Source organism: Metopolophium dirhodum, chromosome 1 (assembly GCF_019925205.1).
Source record: "Metopolophium dirhodum isolate CAU chromosome 1, ASM1992520v1, whole genome shotgun sequence".
NCBI lineage: Eukaryota > Metazoa > Arthropoda > Insecta > Hemiptera > Aphididae > Metopolophium > Metopolophium dirhodum.
This window is the reverse complement of record NC_083560.1, coordinates 66169043-66188586: the sequence shown is the minus strand read 5'-3', so window position 1 is coordinate 66188586 and position 19544 is coordinate 66169043. Positions and strand designations below refer to the sequence as shown.

The 19544-nt window shown below is 29.7% G+C and overlaps 2 protein-coding genes across 5 annotated transcripts; one reads left to right on the top strand and one right to left on the bottom strand.

Annotated features, from left to right (window-relative positions):
* Positions 1–231: 231 nt before the first annotated feature.
* Positions 232–14280, bottom strand: LOC132932735 (acidic fibroblast growth factor intracellular-binding protein). 3 transcript variants are annotated; one of them, XM_060999100.1, is made up of 9 exons: positions 14083–14211; positions 9383–9483; positions 9095–9293; positions 8060–8179; positions 7849–7956; positions 7537–7764; positions 1525–1653; positions 1322–1447; positions 232–760 (listed from the first exon to the last, which is right to left on the bottom strand). In XM_060999100.1, exons 2-9 carry the CDS (start codon positions 9474–9476, stop codon positions 688–690), a joined length of 1077 nt encoding a protein of 358 aa, XP_060855083.1. In that variant the 5' UTR covers positions 9477–9483; positions 14083–14211; the 3' UTR covers positions 232–687. The 3 variants fall into 3 exon arrangements, with proteins under 3 accessions (XP_060855083.1, XP_060855082.1, XP_060855081.1); XM_060999099.1 differs by having other exon boundaries at positions 233–760; positions 14129–14280; XM_060999098.1 differs by lacking the exon at positions 14083–14211 and having other exon boundaries at positions 234–760; positions 9383–9577.
* A 144-nt stretch (positions 14281–14424) lies between these two features.
* LOC132932734 (E3 ubiquitin-protein ligase RNF8-like) lies at positions 14425–18776 on the top strand. 2 transcript variants are annotated; one of them, XM_060999096.1, is made up of 6 exons: positions 14804–14937; positions 15836–15858; positions 15928–16177; positions 16250–16493; positions 17071–17287; positions 17357–18776. In XM_060999096.1, exons 3-6 carry the CDS (start codon positions 15960–15962, stop codon positions 17671–17673), a joined length of 996 nt encoding a protein of 331 aa, XP_060855079.1. In that variant the 5' UTR covers positions 14804–14937; positions 15836–15858; positions 15928–15959; the 3' UTR covers positions 17674–18776. The 2 variants fall into 2 exon arrangements, with proteins under 2 accessions (XP_060855078.1, XP_060855079.1); XM_060999095.1 differs by lacking the exon at positions 15836–15858 and having other exon boundaries at positions 14425–14937.
* The last annotated feature ends 768 nt before the right edge of the window (positions 18777–19544 follow it).

The following is a 19544-nucleotide window of genomic DNA, read 5'->3' as shown; positions in this document are numbered from 1 at the left end:
AATGTTTTGGATTTACCATGTATTTATTGAAATGTACACATAAATAAATTGTATTTACATTAATTTAAGTATAATGTTTATGTTATTCAGGTATAGATAAAACAACTAATAACTTTCTACCTAAAACCTAAAACCAAATAAATGTGGTTAACCATTAATACTCTAAATATAAATTAATAGAAGTAATTCAAAGTTTTGATTTAAACATAATATATTGACTAAAAGTGTAAGTCTAAATACTATAATTTTTTGCAGTTTTTAAAACATACTATTATAACACAATACTATACATATGTAAATTTATTACATTGAAGACTAGCATAACAATTTAAATTAAAGTTTTAATGAATTTATACAATAAAATTGTAACACTAGATTTTATATGAAAGCGTTTAGCAAAACAAAAGTTAGATAATATAACACTCACAATCTAAACATTATTATCTAATACAATTAACATAAAACAAATATTTTGGCGTGTTTGAGGTGCCCATGCTTATAAAAATAATTAACTTTTTCTAAAACATATATATATATATTAAAATATAGTCACGACTATAAATAAGGACACAGGTTAAAAAATATCTGACATAATATTTCAAGTCACTATCTTAGCAGTCTATACTATAAAACAAACAATTTTTTTAATTTTCTTCAAATTTATTACAAATATATTACTGTATTATTTTAGTAGAGTTGTTTGACACTGGTTGTTATTACATCCATATACCGTTCCCAAGCTTTCTTCACTTCTGCATCTCTAGACAATGTACAATTATTAATTTAAATTACACACAGAGTCGAAATACGATTTACTGCATAGGGAAGATGGTAAACATAATATTAGTCTCATACTTAAATAATATATGTATTGACAAAAAATAAGTTGAATAAAGAAAAGAGAAAAAAGACTAATAAAAGTAGGTATTTTATTATAAATGAAATGGATGAAAATAACAAGTATTTTCTGTAGAAATGTGTGTGTAAAAAGGTTGAAAAGGTCTGCCAAAAAATTGTTATCTGTAAGATTGATAATAGGTCAATTTACTCTAATATTAAAACAAACGACACAATGCAGGTTTAACTTTAACAAAAGTTTGATAAGTTGCACATAAGTCAGAGATAAAACAATTAGTGTGCTGACATTCTAACAAGTAAATGATTCAATAAAATATATTTTAAATATAGGGTAGTACAGTTACTGAAAAAGGTATACTTTGCTTACAATTACATAAATATAATACATTTTTTATTTTTATTTAAATACTTCTTCAGTGGTTTTGTAGATAAAATACAGTCTAGTTCACAATACTTTACTTACTGGAATACATCTAATTCTATGGCACAGTTGACATATACTTTTAGAAAATTCATCACATCTACTTTAATCCAACCAAGTATTCTCCATGGATCAATAATTCTTTCTACTACTTCCAGAAAGAATCCTCTAAAATGAAATTATAAAATATATAATGACTAATAATGAACATTAATTGTAAATAAAAGTTTATTTCTGAAAATTACCTTAAGTCTCTATTGTGGTGAAGATTATAGGCTATTCCTATTATTGCTCTACTCAGCAAACGAAAATTAACTTCCATACTATTATATGTTTTTTCTAGAAACTCTGGCTTTAATTTTTGACATACAATACTAAAAAGAAAGGTTAATAACAATTATAATATGGAAAGAAATAAGTTATAAGAACCTAGTAATTAAAAAGTTAATAACAAATAAACACATATTTTTATTGATAAGTAATTATTAAATCAAAGATAAAAATAAATCTATGATATCAATAATAATTGTTGGAATTATAAACAAAACACCCTATATAATGTAGTGTATAAGTAATATATTCACACTGTATTCATCAGACGCTGACTATACATTTTTATATACTACAGCATATATGTCCTGCGTAGTGTAGCCGGGTATACATAGTTAGTCGTTGATTTATATTACGCCTCGTGACACTATTGTACATCGTATCATTATACTTATTATTATATTATATATATCCGATTATATTATTATTTACCTTTTAACTTCTGTATATCTGTGTACTTCAACAGGTTATGGGCCCAGAGTAAGGTCTTTATAATAAAGTCGTGAATAATTAGTAAAATAATAATTGATTAACGAATTACGTGTTTTTTGTGTACAGACAGTGTACAGCAATAATAATTCGCGAAGTAAGTGCAGTGTAGTGTGTGTGCGTTTCTTAGTGTGCAGATAATGTACATCTACGTTTTGTTTAAATATAGAAAACGAACAATATAAAATCAACAAACTCAAAGATGCATCAAATTGGGACATGGGGAAATTTCAAATTAAGGTTATCATGAATGCAGCTGAAATATTTGATGTAGTAACAGGAAAATCAAAGAAACCAATTTTAGCAAAAATCGGTAATGAAACTGAAGATGAAGCGAGAAAAAGGCATAGTGTTGATTTTTCAATATGGAAAAGGGCAGATAATAAGGCTCAAAAATGTATCGTCACTTCGCTAGATGAACAACCTCTACAATACATTATGAACTGTGACACAGCAAATGGTATGTGGAACAAATTACTTAGTGTGTATGAACAGATGTCGGACACAAGCATAACAATAGTACAACAAAAATTCTATCGTTATACAATGGATCCTAAGGACAATATAGCCGGTCATATTTCGAAACTAGAAAATCTAAGTAGACAATTAAAACAATTGGGAGAACCTATCTCAGAATCAATGTTGATTACAAAAATTTTGATGACATTACCTGATAGCTATAGGCACTTCTACAGTGCATGGGACTCAATGAATAGTACAAATAGAATGCTAGAACAGTTAACCACTCGATTGATTGTGGAAGAAACACGACAAGTGCAAGGACAGGAGGTCCGTAACGATGGTGCTGAAAGTATTGCTTTGACTGCAAACAAAGGCAAGTATATTAAAAGTCAACAATACGGGAACAAAAATGATAATACAAAACCAGGAAAATGCAACCACTGTAAAAAACCAGGACACTGGAAAAGGGACTGCAGGATATTCAAAAGGGAACAAGAAGAAAAGAAATCAACTTCCGGTTTAGCGCTTATTGGTGTACAAAGAAAAATTGAAGAAATCGACGACTCAGACAAATGGTATGTGGACTCAGGTGCGATCGACCACATGACAAATCGGAAAGAGTGGTTCGTCGATTATAAAAATTTTGATGTGCATTCGCCTGTACGTATTGGAGATGGTAAGCACATTATGGCAGTCGGAAAAGGTAACATAAATATTCATACTTATGTTAACAATAAGTGGATAAAAGGCTACTTAGAAAATGTTTTATATGTACCTGATATAAAAGTAATTTATTTTCTTGTGGGGCATGCCTTGATAAAGGCATTACAATGGTGACAGACAGTAAAGGTTGTACATTTAAAATGGATAATCGTGTAATTGCAGTCGGTGTTTGTGAGAATAAATTGTTTTCAATGTTAATCAAAACAGATATTTCACAGGAAATTGGACACTGTGTTAACGTTGCAGTTAAGAAATTAACATTAGAACACTGGCACAAAATACTATGTCATCAGAATGTCAAACATGTTCGTGAGTATTTAAAACACAATCAAATACAATTTACAGATATACAAGGACAGTTATTCTGTGAACCATGTATCTATGGCAAACAGCATAAGGATACGTTCACTCAGAGCGAAACAATAACTATTGAACCAGGGCAAATAATACACAGCGACGTATGTGGACCCATGGAAGAGAATTCATTAGGAGGTAAAAGATATTTCATTGTTTTTAAAGATGATTATTCTAAATATACTTATGTTTATTTTATGAAACATAAATCTGAGGTTAAAGAAAAACTTAATTGTTTTCTGAGTATGGTTAAAACTAAAACTAAAAATGTTATTAAAACTATTAGAAGTGACTGTGGATTAGAATATAAGAATTCTGAAGTTCAATCAATTCTAAATATTTTTGGAATAAAGCATGAAACAAGTGTACCTTATACTCCTGAACAAAACGGAAGAGCTGAACGTTCAATGAGGACTATTTGTGAGGCAGCCAGAACAATGATCTATGCCAAGAATTTTCCAAAATCACTGTGGGCAGAAGCAGTCAATACAGTAGTGTTCTCATTCAATTATACTGGTAATTCAGGGAAAGTATGTAAAACTCCATATGAGTTATGGTTTGATGAACTTCCTAAAATAGAGGTTTATAAAAGTTCATAGAATTTGGAATAAATGCATATAGTTTAGTTCCAAAACAACAACGAAAGAAGTGGGATGCAAAAAGTCGAAAAGGATACTTTGTTGGATATTCAGAAACTTCAAAAGGGTATCGTATTTGGTATAAAGAAAATAACGAGGTGTCACTTAGTAGAGACGTTATTTTCAAGGATGAAAGTGTTGTAAATGACCAACGTGTAGAATGTTCTAATAATTTAAATGATAGTAATAACATTGATGTTCTTAGCTTACACAAAGACGGCTCTTTAGAACACAGCAATAAATCAGGAGATGAAGTCATGGAAAATAAATTTGAGCCAATATGTGTGGATGACAATGAAAAACAAGAACATGAACAAGAAAATGGATCAAATGTCAACGTGTACAACTTGCGAGACAGAAGTAATATTAAGAAACCATTACGTTATGATAATTCAGCCTTTTTCGTAGTCAAATCTGATCCAGTGAATTTCAAGGAAGCTGTGGAGTCACAAAATTCAGAAAAATGGATAGAAGCCATGAACAATGAAATGGAATCTCTTGAACAAAACGGAACATGGTCGCTCGTAAGTTTACCTAAGGACAGAACTATTGTAAATTGTGGTTGGGTGTATAAAACAAAATACAATGTTCATGGACATGTTGATCGATACAAGGCTAGGCTAGTAGCAAAAGGGTATAGTCAAATGTTCGGTATTGATTTTAATGAAACCTTTAGTCCTGTAGTAACGTTCGATTCAATTCGGTCTATATTAGATATATCAGCAGCAGAACAATTACAACTTCGACAATTTGACGTTCAAACAGCCTTTCTATATGGAGATTTGGACGAAGAAATTTACATGAGACAACCAGAAGGGTTCAACGATGGTACCGAAATGGTGTGCAGACTTCAACGCAGTTTATATGGCCTAAAGCAGTCACCACGATGTTGGAACATAAAGTTCAAAACATTTCTTCTTAACTTTAATCTATTAGAAACAAAAGCAGATCCCTGTGTTTTTGTTAATAGAGAAAATAACAAAGTATTAATCGTCGCTATATTTGTTGATGATGGTCTAGTTGCAGCTACAAGGAGTCAGGATGTACATGCATTAATGGAATATTTGAGACAACATTTCAATATTACCGAAGGAGAATTGAATCAATTTTTAGGTACAGAAATTGAGCGAGAATCTGATGGATCAATTGTAATGCACCAAGGGTTGTATTGTAAAAGAGTATTGGAGAAGTTCAATATGACTGAAGCAAAATCAGTTCAAATACCAGCAGACCCTCAACATTCATTAGATGACAAGCAACAAAATACTAATTTAACTAGCAAAGTCCCATATCGTGAAGCAGTCGGAAGCTTATTATATCTCAGTCAGATTACAAGACCGGACATAACTTTTTCAGTAAATCTAGTTAGTAGATACATCGAGGATCCAAAGGAACAACACTGGACAGCAGTGAAACAAATTTTAAAATATTTAAAGGGAACTATTAATTTTGGATTGGTATTTAGTTCTAGACAAAAACTCATGTTAAAAGGATACAGTGATGCTGACTATGCAGGTGACTTGGATACAAGAAGATCAACATCAGGGTCAGTATTTACATTAGGATCTGGAAGTATAGCATGGAGTTCACGTCGTCAACAGTGTGTTAGCCTTAGCACAACTGAATCAGAGTACATAGCTTTAAGTCAAGCAGTACAAGAATTAACTTGGTTAAAATTGTTTTTAGGTGAATTGCTGGACGAGCCAAAAATGGTGCCAACAATGTATGGAGACAATCAAAGTGCGATTAAACTCGTAAAAAATCCAGAGTTTCATAGAAGAACGAAGCACATAGATGTTCACTACCACTATATAAGAGAAAAGTTCAATGAGGGATTGTTTTCATTGGAGTACATATCCAGCAAGGAGCAGATTGCGGACATTATGACAAAACCAACTCCACGAACGCGGTTCAATGAGCTAAGGGAGATGTTAGGAGTTATAAATATTGATGTATAAGGGTATATTGTTTAAGGGAAAGTGTTGGAATTATAAACAAAACACCCTATATAAAGTAGTGTATAAGTAATATATTCACACTGTAGTTCATCAGACGCTGACTATACATTTTTATATACTACAGCATATATGTCCTGCGTAGTGTAGCCGGGTATACATAGTTAGTCGTTGATTTATATTACGCCTCGTAACAGTATTGTATATCGTATCATTATACTTATTATTATATTATATATATCCGATTATATTATAATTTACCTTTTAACTTCTGTATATCTGTGTACTTCAACAATAATATTTTATCAGTGGTATTCTATGTTATAATTTAAAAGTAAATTTTTCACTTTTAGATTTAATGAATTGAAGAGATAAATGTATAAAATAATAATATATAATTAAAATATGAATTTGTATATTTATTCTAGTCGATCAAATGATATGCTAAGTAAGCAGAACATTAGTTTTTTGTCATCGAATATCAAAATTAAAAATATGAAACATTTTTAGTACATATTTTTGCATATTACAAACATTTGATGTGTTAAGGAGACATTTTACAATTTTAACTGCATTTTCAACTAAAGTACTAATGTAAGTGTTTTCTAGAAATTTTCAAAGAACTTCAAATTAACTATTGTAAATATAAAAAATAATTAATATTTGAATTTTAGTTTTAAATTTTTAGATTAAAATTGAAATAAATTGATAATAGTTACAATAGCTTTAATATCGCTATTGGTAGATATTATATTGTTAATAAGTATACAAACTTGTATGGGATACTGAGTAAATAGTTATATTTTATTTTTCTTAATGATATGGTTATCCCTATAACTTTTCTGTTTATAATATATTATATAATAATTATATTCTGTGAATATGTAATATTATAATCATTGTTATAAATTATTATTTATTTCTTTTAATATTTGTTAATTTTTTTTTATAAAATATAAATAATATTTTAAATCTGTGGTTTTAGGAAAAAAATTGACCAAACATGTCAGTAAAATTAATTAACTCATAGGTTATTTTATAACAAGGAGAAAAATTTAACTCGTTAAGTTAAAAGATAATACTTAAAAAAGTATGGTACGTGTGAAGTAACCACATTCTCTCAGTAAACAGAGTATAGTTTTAGTTTAAAATGTGCAGTGATGAATGTGTAACAAGATTTTTTATAGAACCTATAAGAGAGTGATTAATAATGCAAGTATACACTTGTAATGCAAGTGTAACATACTCTTAAAGAAACATAAATATATTAATTTTGATTAAATTGTACTTAGTAAATAATAGTTACTGTTTATGATCCTTCTCTTTGTCCAATAATACTCTAACTTCTCTTAATTCAAGCAAAAATTCTCGATCCAAGTCAGTGTCTCCAAATTCTGGACTACTTTTAGGATAAGTCCACTTGTTCATAATACAAAGAGTTGGTTCATAAAAGTCAGGAAATGTTAACATTTGTAATTTACGTTTCGACGTTTCAAAACGCATACAGGCTATGAAAACAATTACTCCATACTTCCTAAGAAAAATATTAACATAATTATTGATTAACTTCCTGCAAAATATTGATTAAAACATCAGTTTAATTTTTTTTTCTACTTACTTAGCCAGATCTTCTGATAATAGAAATATGCTAGAAATATTTTGGATAACAGAACCTTGAAGTTCTTCAACAGCCTTGAAAACTCGTTTGACATTGTCAAATTGACGTCTAAAATTATAATTTTATGTATAATCTTATCTACAATTTGTTGTTAACAGATGATTTAAGTTTCTATGCGTTATGTTTCTGATAATTAATTATTAATGCAAACCTGCAAGATTTTATAGCGATGCTTGTTTTTTCACTAACTTCATCCAAATCTTTACGATGTTTTGATGATAATTTTTTTCCAAGAAATTCTCGAATAACTATATCATCTATTTCATAATACCTAAATAATATAATAATAGATTAATATATAGGTTTCAGTTATTAATTTTATATCCAAATTTATTAAATTTGTTAATTAAGAACATTTGAACTGTTATTATTGTTTAATGTCTGTGCTATAAAATGTATTACACAAACTTAATTACCATTTTAGATTCTGAGCAAAGCAATGAATGTATTGATTTTACAATGATGTGTTTTATTTTTTATTATATTTTTTGTACTTTTAGGACAGTAAAAATGCTTAGATTTTCCTCAACAGCACCTTTTCTGATAAGAAAGTGAATCTAGTTGGTACAACTAGGAGGTCAAAAGTAAAATGTTCTCAGTAGTTTTAAAAATTGCCGGGAAAAACAAAAGAAAAATTAAGAAAAACAAGAATTTTTACGGAAAATCAGTTTTTGAAAAAATAGATTTTAGTTTTTGGTGTAACTCTAAAACAAATCACCGTAGATATATGACATTTTGACTGAATGTTTATATTACTTTTTTCTATACACCATATTTTCATTTTCATTCGATCTAAATCGGATAACTACTGATTTACTTAAAGAAATCAAAAACAAAAACAATATACAAACAGTGGCATGGCGAACTTCATTAACTTATGAGGCACAATAATTTATATTAATAATTATAAATACTTATATATAAATAATTACATATTTACGTAAATGGTAACTGAGAATGATTGGCTTAGTCATAGTTCGTACTTAATAAATTATTTACTATATGTGAAATGCCCCTAGTCTCCAGGACACCCACCACCCTTTAATCTGAGGCACGTGCCTCAAATAAAGTCCTTCGTCATGCCACTGTATACAAGTATATGAGATGGCGAGACGAATACATATAAAGTGTAGATATAGTATAACATAATGAACATTATTTGATACATAATTAAAATAATAAATACTTTTCTACTAATATGTGTTTCGTTTGTGGCTCTATTTGAAATGCCAGCTGTTGATCTAACTTTGTCGGATAATGTATTATTTTTTCTAGCAAACTGTATGTCCTATAATGGTCTAATATGTCGGATGCAACCAAGTCGAGTGTAGTGCCCATCTCCTCCAGAATACCATACTGTTTCAGAATGGACACTGCTTCCGATGCTTAAACAATCAATGGCAAAACAATTCAATACAATTTAATACATTGCATAGTATATTATTATATTATATATCAAGTAGGTAATGTTTACCGGAATATCCATTCACCCACAGATGATATACGTCTGGATCGACGATCGTGTAGTTGCTAATAAACACATCTACTTCCGGACTAGGTGCGTTCATTATGAACCTGTAATATTTAACGACATATTATAAGAATTAATTGTTTTCATATTTTCCAGTACAAAATCTTATATTATTCTTATTTATCGCGTTTGCTTATCAGGAATCAGCACTATCCGATGTTATTATATTTGTTTATACTTTATCCGGATGCTTATAGATAATAGATTTCAATATAATTGTGATAATATTTTGATAACACTCAACACTCAACTTTTCTACATTACACTTTTGCAGGCCACCGTAGTCCGTAATAATTGTTTAAAAATTGAAAACATTATTATTGTCTGACGTCTGTGTGACTGTATTAATATAAAAATAATAGTTATTTGTCATTATAATAATATAATTTACTATATTATTATATTAATAGAAAACCACGAAATTAAAATACTTATCAATAATATTTTACGTTTTATTAAATAGGTAGGTTGACCGGTTGACGTAGGTAGAAGGTAGTTTAAGCCATGGTAGTAGCATTATTGATTATAAATACCACTAGTATTTATGATCAATGGTACCTAGTACCTACTAGGTACAGTGGCGCAACTAGGATTTCGGGGGCCCCGATAAAAAGTCTGGGGCCCTAAATGCTGAAATTAATAGGTACCTAACTTATAGGACAAGTTTTTTAGGACGCCCGGGCCACAATTGAACCATTTTCCAAAAAGGTATACGTTACTTATATTTTAAATTAATAACATTTAAAAGCGTAGGTAGGTGCGGTACTTATATATTTATAAGTGACGAGACGACGACGACTGTGCCTTTGATAATATAATAATTTTTAATAGTAAACTTCGAGTAATGTTAATTAATTAATTTTACATCATGTCCTTTGAATATAATAGTATTTAAATATTGCTGTTAAGTGGGAACACCGGTAGAACGCATCATACAGTCGTAATTTTTCGAGTAGTGCGCATACGATAAGGTGACCAGCAGGGATTGAGAGATGTTAGGGCCTTGGGGGTTATATCCCCCCTCCTCAATTTATTTAAATGTATTATAACTTATAAGTTATAACGACCCCCCCCCCCACTTATTGAAAATTCCTGGGCACGCCAATGACTTTGTCTGTTTGTCATATTACATATAAATCATAAATGTAGTCGTGTACTCTTGTCAATAATGAGACATCGGAGCGGGAGCCCCTTTGGAACCTGGAGGCTCCGATGTTTGGCATTGCCATCATCCACGGTTATTGCACCACTGGTTAGTGGTTAGGCTAGGCTAAGCCCCTTTAAGCGTATTCAATATTACTATTATAATAGAGCTTCAGCTTATTGGCGCCTATGTCGAGGAGCAAGTACGTGATATTTTCAAACTGCAGTCTAATATCTACGTCTATATTGCATATTATTATATACAAATTATATTCATACAGTAATTATTTTTAACGATGATCGCCATTCCCCAACGAATCGGTATAGGTATGCAATTAATGAAATATTACCTAGGTAATATTGTGACATTGTGTGGTCTCCGATGCGGGTCAATGACATAATATTATAATAATAGTATAGGTACTTATAGCAGCTATATACAGTAGCGTTGCTGTTGCGGGAAATTTGGTGGCCTTAGGGCCTATAGAAGGTGGGGAGGCCCCCTTACACACAGAAATTAAATTATTAAATAGTGTATAGTGATACTAAACTGCTAAAGAGTCTAGTGAGGCTAATAAAAAAAACTGATTATAATGATAATAATGATTTATTGTTTTAATAATTATAAATGTATTTAGAACAATACAATTGTATGATTAGAAATGAGCTATTCGAGCCTTCGTTTGACTAAAAAAAATAAATTATTTTTAAATTTATTTTTAATGTCATGTTAAAATACTGTGGTACCTGGCGGCCCCCGGATACCCCATTCTAAATACGCCACTGGCTATGTAGCCTGTATATAGGCAATCAATACAAGAAACAAATATTACGGTCTGCACTCTACAGGCTCTCTCAACTCTCTAGAAATGACGCATTTCCGATTTTTTTTTTTTTATAAGTAAGTTATGTTCACGGCAAGCCGTTATCCAACAATAATTATTTAGAATAATTGTTATAACGTTAGAATATAATAAGTATAATGACGTATTTTTATTTTACTTCACCCGCAGTCTACAAGATTTTACTGGTGCTCGTAGCATCTTTTGCGCCGCCGCAAAAGCACAGCAACACCATGTAGGTTAAATTGAATATTATTGACGAGCTCTCTATAAAATCAATAACCCGTCTGCTATATTCAGTTGAAACGCAATGCTATACAAGTAGTCTATGACTCCAATATTTTGTTCTGTGTCTCATCGGGATGTACATAATAAATTTATAAATATGTAAAAGTGAAACAGTCTGGGGAAAATCGAAAAACCATTAACCGTATATTAAACTCTATGCCTCTATATTTAATATTTTGTGTATATAGGTACATCGTAGGTAGGTACACAGAAGTTACGGAGTTACGCTGTAGGTATAATCAATAAATCATCTACAGATAAATTTTGTTATTGTTGAAAACAAAACATTAACATTTTCAGCCAAGTATACGAGTGTACCACAGAATAAGTTATAGCTGCTCCTATTTTTACCTATCATTCGCTTTCATTCGAAATTCTTTCAATGTGTAACTATAAACTAAAATCATATTATATTGCCAACTCACTATCTACCTCGTCATTTTATAACTTGACATTGTTTAGTCAGGATCTATATTGTATTTACTTATAAATATTTTATTTAATTACAATCAATTTGTGAGTGGGAGTCAAAAAATAATATTCATATTAATTTGTTATTTTATAGTATATTTACATCATTCGCTATTGTATATATATTATATTAATAATGTCTCTATAAATATGTGGGAGGGCAATGCAGGGTAATCATTGGTATAGAGATTATGCACTAATGTGTAAATTACCTAATATAATATAATATAATATTATATTATATTACACTATATTTACAACCCGTGGAAAATATTAAGCCAAATACCAAATACGAATTTTATTTTTTTTTTCGTTAAATATCGTAAAATGTTTTAAGAAGAAAATATCACTTTCAAACTTTCGTTTTTAACTGAAACCGAGCGAAATAAAAGTACAGTCGCACGCAGTACATTATATATTTTAAGTTAATTACGGCCAGAGCTGTACATGCGTATATAATAGCTATGCGTAGGTATAAGTACGCAAAATGCGAGTTACATAATATATTTTTACATCCTAAGTTCGGTATAGGTACTACAGTTTACAGAGTAGGTGCCTATATAACATTACAATAACCTACCTATATATAATATTAAAAGCCATAATAAACAGTTATAACAGCTAATGGCCATAGTTGCCGAAGCTTAAGATCAATAAAAAAATAAAAAAAAAAAAAACAGTTATAAAATGATACTGTGTAACATTATACACTATACTGTACCAGATGACCTATTTCTGTTGAAAATAAATCCGTCAATATCTCTTGAAATAGTTTAAATAGAGGTACTTATAAGGCTATAATATAACAAAGTAAACTAATATGATTTATTTATATTTTACACCTATAAGTAGCTAAGTATCGACATTTTTCTGTTTTCACTCCTTCCTCGTATATTATAATTTATAATATAAAGAGTACTCTAGAGTCTTAACGCTAACCTTACCTTGAAACGTTGCGAATATCTAAACGCCATATTATTAATAATATTATTCTCACCGATCAGAAACTGCAATCGTATCACATGAATACCTATATAGTATATTATGGTCTATGATCTAACTGATCTAAGTATATGTATGTATTAATATTATATAGTATCCTATTCCTATACAGCTATATATTATTCTACTATAATATACTACACGTCTACGGTCTACACATGAATATTAATTGGTACATAATGTTATCTACTAATGTCTAATATAAAGGTATAGTAGCATTGATTATACATAGTATGTATATAATATACTATACTATAGTATGTATAATCAATGGTAGTAGGTACCTACTGTAAAACTACAATAATGTAACTATAGACAATATTTAGTACACGTTATGCAAAAACACAAAATAGAATAATTTCACACATAAATACATAGGTAGGTACTAGGTACTATAACACCGTTCAATATAAAATACCTACCTATCTATGTGCTTAATGCTTATTATTATTATACATTTTATATGTATCATACGAAATCGTCGACGGAGCTATTGCAGGGACGACCGCACGGATATAATATTATATTATAAATTGTTAAGTACCAAATCGCATATTATTACTTTAACATTTATATTAATATTATACAATAAAATATTGTAACCGATGTATTATACTTTCGTATAATCATTCACCCTGTACAAAGTACCTAACTAATATCAAGTAGGTACAGGCTGCACATCGATTTCAATATATTGAATAACACCGCGCGCGAAACAGAAAGTTGTACGATCATGAATCATGGTATATATTTTCTCATGTATACACCTCGACTCGTACACTATATTGTTGTCGAGTGCCAGTATACCTATGTCCTATATCCTATAGGTATCTCTGGGAAAATCGTTACGCGTGCAATACACTGATTATTAAGATTTTAATTTACAATAATACCTACACACTCGACACTCGTGTATATAATATGTCTATATGTATGTACCTACACGATATGTTATAATAATATGTACGGCGGGCTTCGACGATTAACTTAAATATTATTTTAAACGTAACTGCGTATTTATATATAATATTACGAACTATACGCGTAAGTATACAATATTATATTATGCTGTAGCTAGGTATATATTATATTGCAGGGGGGTTCCGGATTCGATCGTTATCCGCCGCGTTTGCGCCCTTCGTCTGACGTGAACGACGATCGATCCACCGAGTCCTCCCACCGATCCACACAGCAGTCGCTATACCTACACCCCGCCGCACACCACCCCATGTGTGAACAGCGCTCTTCCCGCTGCCGAACTCGAAACCCACCGAAACGAAAGTGACGTTCATTGGGGTTGGAGTGTTAACGGCGGAGGGGTTGAATGATGGTGGTAGCACTGAAGAGGGGTGGCGAGAGAAAGTCGGGGACGTCAGCTCAGGATCTGTGGCACTCGTCCGAGTCCATTCAATAGGGACATTCGTCGGACGCAGCCGGTATAGTACCGGGATTTTCGATCGTCGTTTTTCCCGTCGTCTTACGATATAATACTAATATCAACATTAATATTGTAAAATATTCGGATAGCCGACCGACGATTGACTTCCATAGTTCGACTCCGGACTATATATAATATATATTATTAGGTATCAATTAGAATTTAGATTCTAGTAAGTAGTATCACGATCATGCAGTCTTCGGATATCTGCATGTTTTACTTGCGAGGCGCTTGCCGGTTTGGCAGCAAGTGTTGGAACTCCCACGACTTGACACGCCGATCGCCGATGGCTCTATCACTTGCAGCAGTTGCAAGTAAATATATTATATTGTATTATTAATTAATTTAATATAAATACGGGGTAAACATTACAAGTGAAAAATGCCAAGAGTTAATCCCCCTTACGTGTGAGTGTGTGTTCGTGCAGTACGCCACCGAGTGGGAATATTATTCACATATTATAGGTTTAACAGAAGTTTAAGAAATTTACAATCAATTTCTTAAGAGATTCGGCGCAATGGATTTATTTAGGGATAACAATAAAATACAAGAACTCATCATCCTAATATTATTATAATTTATATGTATCTACCTACCGTTATAATGTAATCATAGGCGCAAATAGTGTTAGAGATTTGGGGAGGGGGATAAAGCTCTACTTTAATAATATTGAATAAACTTATTTAAGTTTATTTAGGAAAACAATGTTTAGGAAAGTCCCCTCCTTATATTTCGCACATATAAATGTAATATTGTATTATAATTTATAATAATACAATATGTATTGATGGGAGATTAATTATTACATGTACAACTTCCCCGCTCCCCTCAGAAATTTGTAAAAAAATAGGTATTAATTATGTATGAAACCTAATAATTTTTGTATTATAGCTATTAGCACACGAACAAAAATATTTTATATTATTCGCATATTGTTAAAAAAAATTCTTAGAAAATGAAAGTGATATTTATTTCTTATAAAATATAAAATATTAATTGTAACAATATCTTAAAAGTCCAACAAATATTTAAAATCTAAGAATAATTAACATAATATTTTGAAAATGTTATTAGTAATCACGTTCATAACAAAATGCAAATATTATAGTAGTTATTATAGTATTAAGTAATCGCTAGTAATATATTATCTAAACCTATATTATCTAACTATATGAGATTATTATTGAAATTTTAATTATGTTTATTGAATAGATTTTGGACTTTGATTTATATAGGTAGGTAACAACTATTATTAATAACAAAATCCTAGAAACTAATTTTAATTTTTTATTCTTTCCCTTTAGCGGCAGCTTATTACGAACAAGAACATTCAATAATGTCTCCAAGTACTAATACTAGTACAACTAGTACAAGTGCCAGTGCCAGTTCCAGTACCAGTGCCAGTTCCAGTGCCAGTTCCAGTGCCAGTTCCAGTACTAGTGCCAGTTCCAGTACCAGTACCAATGCCAGTGCCAGTGCCAGTACTAGTACTAGCGGCAAATCTACGCAAGCGCAACCAAAAGGACTTCAACTTCTACTTGAAGCCTCTATGCAGTATGTTCTTTTAATTATAATTAAATTGTTTATTGATGTTATTTTAATTTTTATAAAATTGTATTAATTTAGACCAATATTAAAACAGTCTGACGAGTCTGGAATAGAAATAGAAAAAGTGGCGACCGAACTTTCTGTGGCAATGAAATCAGGAAATGGTAAAAGCGTAAAAGAGACTGCAAGTAAATTACATGCACTTCATCAAAAAAAGAAAAAAGAAAGTACTGAAAATGATAATTCTGCGTGGAATGATATTATACGGTGTGCTATTGACAATGATTTACAGTGCAATATCTGTTTTGAAATATTTATTAAGGTACTTAACTATAATTATTTATTATCAGCAATTATTTAATAAGTTGTATTTAATTTTACGATAAATATAATCAGGAAGTTAGCTATCGAGTAGCCGTATAAGTATTATACCTACTGAGTACTGGCCATAGGTATCACTGTATCACCAATGTATGTAGGTATTCAACAGTACCTAGGTATAATTGAAGTTTGACTTCCATAACACTATTGGAAACTGAACAGTGAATAAATAACAATTAATAAGTAATACCTTAGTTAGGTATTTATTCGGAATTTTGTTTGTATGAAACTGACAATGAAAAACTATCTATACAAAACAATAAATACGTAATTATTATATGTAAGTACATATTTTTAAATAAAAAGAAATGTTTTGGGAATTTGGATTTTATATTTAAAAATACGTATAAATGTTACATAATATCCTGTACGCCAACTACAGTAGAAGTTAGGAAATAGTTTTTAACAATGTATAATTATAATATACAATATAAACGTATGTCAATATCACAAAATGATATATTTAAAAGTTAAAACTCTCCTTAAATCAAAAATAATATTTTTATTTTATATTTTAGCCAACTGTGCTTAATTGTTCACACACTTTTTGCGAATCGTGCATTCATGTGTGGACAAAGCGTGTCAAAAAATGTCCAATATGTCGTGTGCATATTAAATCAAAATCATATTGTTTGACTTTGGATAGCTTCATAGAGAAGATCGTTGAACAATTGCCAAAGGAAGTTAAACATAAGCGTGGAGTAGCTATAAAAGACCGCAATAATAAGATGAAACGTAAATACCTAGCCGCACTTAATTTAAACGACTCAATAATAACTAAAAAAAATAATATTTATATTTCAGTTGAAAAACCACGATCGAGTAGAGCATCGAGTGGTATAGATCTTGAATCGAGCGGTATAGATCTTGCCGCATTATTGGGTTTGGATGATCTGATGGAGGATGACACGCCACTACAATTCCTCACCATGGACGACGACGACGATGATATTGATGAAGACGTTATTATCGAGGAATCGGAAATGTTCAGAATGAATTTACATGATACAGTTGTAAACACTAGAGGTGTAAACCCTCTAATGAGTTATCTTGTTGGTTCCGAAGAACAAACGTCGAGTAGATCCAGAACTCGACCACATAACTCTTCCGCTCGGCACTAAATTGAGCCATTTATTATTTTCATAATTGTTTTATTTTATTATTAAGAATTATTTATAGGTACCTGCACATTAAAAGAATAAATAACAAAATATAGGTAGTATATAATTATATACAATAGCGTGTCCATAAATATTTAAATAATATTATATAATAAATATTTGAGTGTAAATAATTTAAGAACCTACAAACTTAGTATTATAACTATATGTCTATACACTATATATTCATAAATCATAATATATTAGAATATTACATTATTATATGGAAAATAAATAGATTCTAATTTTAAGGGGGGGTACAAACATAAAAAACCTATGTTTATAAGCAGTTCTAATATTATGAAATATAATATATATATATAATATATATATATATATATATATATATATATGCATTGAAATTTGAAATAGATATCTACATTGTTAATTTATGTTACCTATATGGTATTTGATGTTTTTTTATAATAATAAGGCATATTCTATTTATTACCTATTTATGATGTATGCATTAGCTAGTAGGTACCTACCTATATTATTATATTATGTATTGTTAAGAGATATGTTAGCCAATTTTTCTTTACTATACCATAAGTTTTAACTACCTATTTAATTAATTGTATTTAATTATTGAAAGCGGAACCTTAATAAATTAAAATATAGGAGACATTTGTTAAAGCAAATAGTGACATTCAAAAAACTAACAAACTTAGCCATTGTAGCAAGTATTATTTTAGTCTTAAATATCTATAAAAAATAATGTTGTACTTACCTATTAGATCTGCCAGGATAAGCTTTATGCGTGACCAAAAGGGAGTAGCTTACTGAAAACAATGTCATCTATGTGATAATTGTTTTAGCTTGTTAAAAATGTGTTGTTTGTTTTGTTTAACTAAATAAATTATAATATTTATGTATAGAGCAACATCAGTAGGTAATATAATATTTTAATCAAATCAACCGGCTATATGGACTACCTATAAAAGCTTTGTATCCTTCTTTTTATTATATTACTTTTAACTCTTACATAAAAATATATTAGTAAACCTATAACTATATTCTTATATACGTGTATTTACTTAAATAAAAATGTGTGTCTTATTATATTCTTTTATTAATTTATTATTTCAACATTTTTCAAAATAATTATCTACCCATTTTAATTTAGTAAAAGTATCATTCTCAACCCGCCGGCAATCGTGACATGGTCAAAACGAACGCACTTTTTTTACATCTTTAATAAAATATATTACATAATATACATTTTACATTCAATTTCAATCATTGGTGACTACCCATTAGTTATTATACCTTTTAAAAATATTGTTAAAAATGCTATAATAATATTCTAAATAAATTTAACTATTTATAATAAATGAATTAAAAATTAAACAAAGACAGAAGGGAGATATTATTCATAATATACCTATAAATTTAAATAAAACATTATTACACATTTCTATTTTTTTTTTTAAATATGACCTATCCATTATTGTATAAGGGAGTATTTTTTGTGATTTTTTGTAACAGTTTTCATTTTTATGTCATTGTATGAAATATTAATTTATTTAAAAAAAATTAATAAAAATGTTTATGAAACAACGTTTTTTAATCTTTAAAATTATTACGAAAATACGGCGATACAACACTATATACCTAATATCGTAATAATATACCTACACTGGTGCAACTAACGTTGGGTTATTATAGTGTTGATACCTATTGCCTATGTATATTATTATTTATTACCTACTTAATATTTCCTATTCCTATATAGTATACACCTTCATTGCCTACACTAGGCAGCCTAGTGCAGTAATCCACAGATTTATACAATAAACTTGTAATATCAAATATTTGTAGACTAGTGTTGA

Excerpts from the sequence above, each read along its gene's own strand:
- LOC132932734 (XM_060999095.1), top strand. The coding sequence starts at position 14,814 with ATGCAGTCTTCGGATATCTGCATGTTTTACTTGCGAGGCGCTTGCCGG. Across the intron at positions 16,178-16,249 it reads CTACTTGAAGCCTCTATGCA|ACCAATATTAAAACAGTCTG; the intron begins GTATGTTCTTTT and ends GTATTAATTTAG. Across the intron at positions 17,288-17,356 it reads CCGCAATAATAAGATGAAAC|TTGAAAAACCACGATCGAGT; the intron begins GTAAATACCTAG and ends TTTATATTTCAG.
- LOC132932735 (XM_060999099.1), bottom strand. The coding sequence starts at position 9,476 with ATGAACGCACCTAGTCCGGAAGTAGATGTGTTTATTAGCAACTACACG. Across the intron at positions 8,180-9,094 it reads AAACACATATTAGTAGAAAA|GTATTATGAAATAGATGATA; the intron begins GTATTTATTATT and ends TATATTATTTAG. Across the intron at positions 1,654-7,536 it reads AAAGAGAAGGATCATAAACA|TATTGTATGTCAAAAATTAA; the intron begins GTAACTATTATT and ends CTTTCTTTTTAG.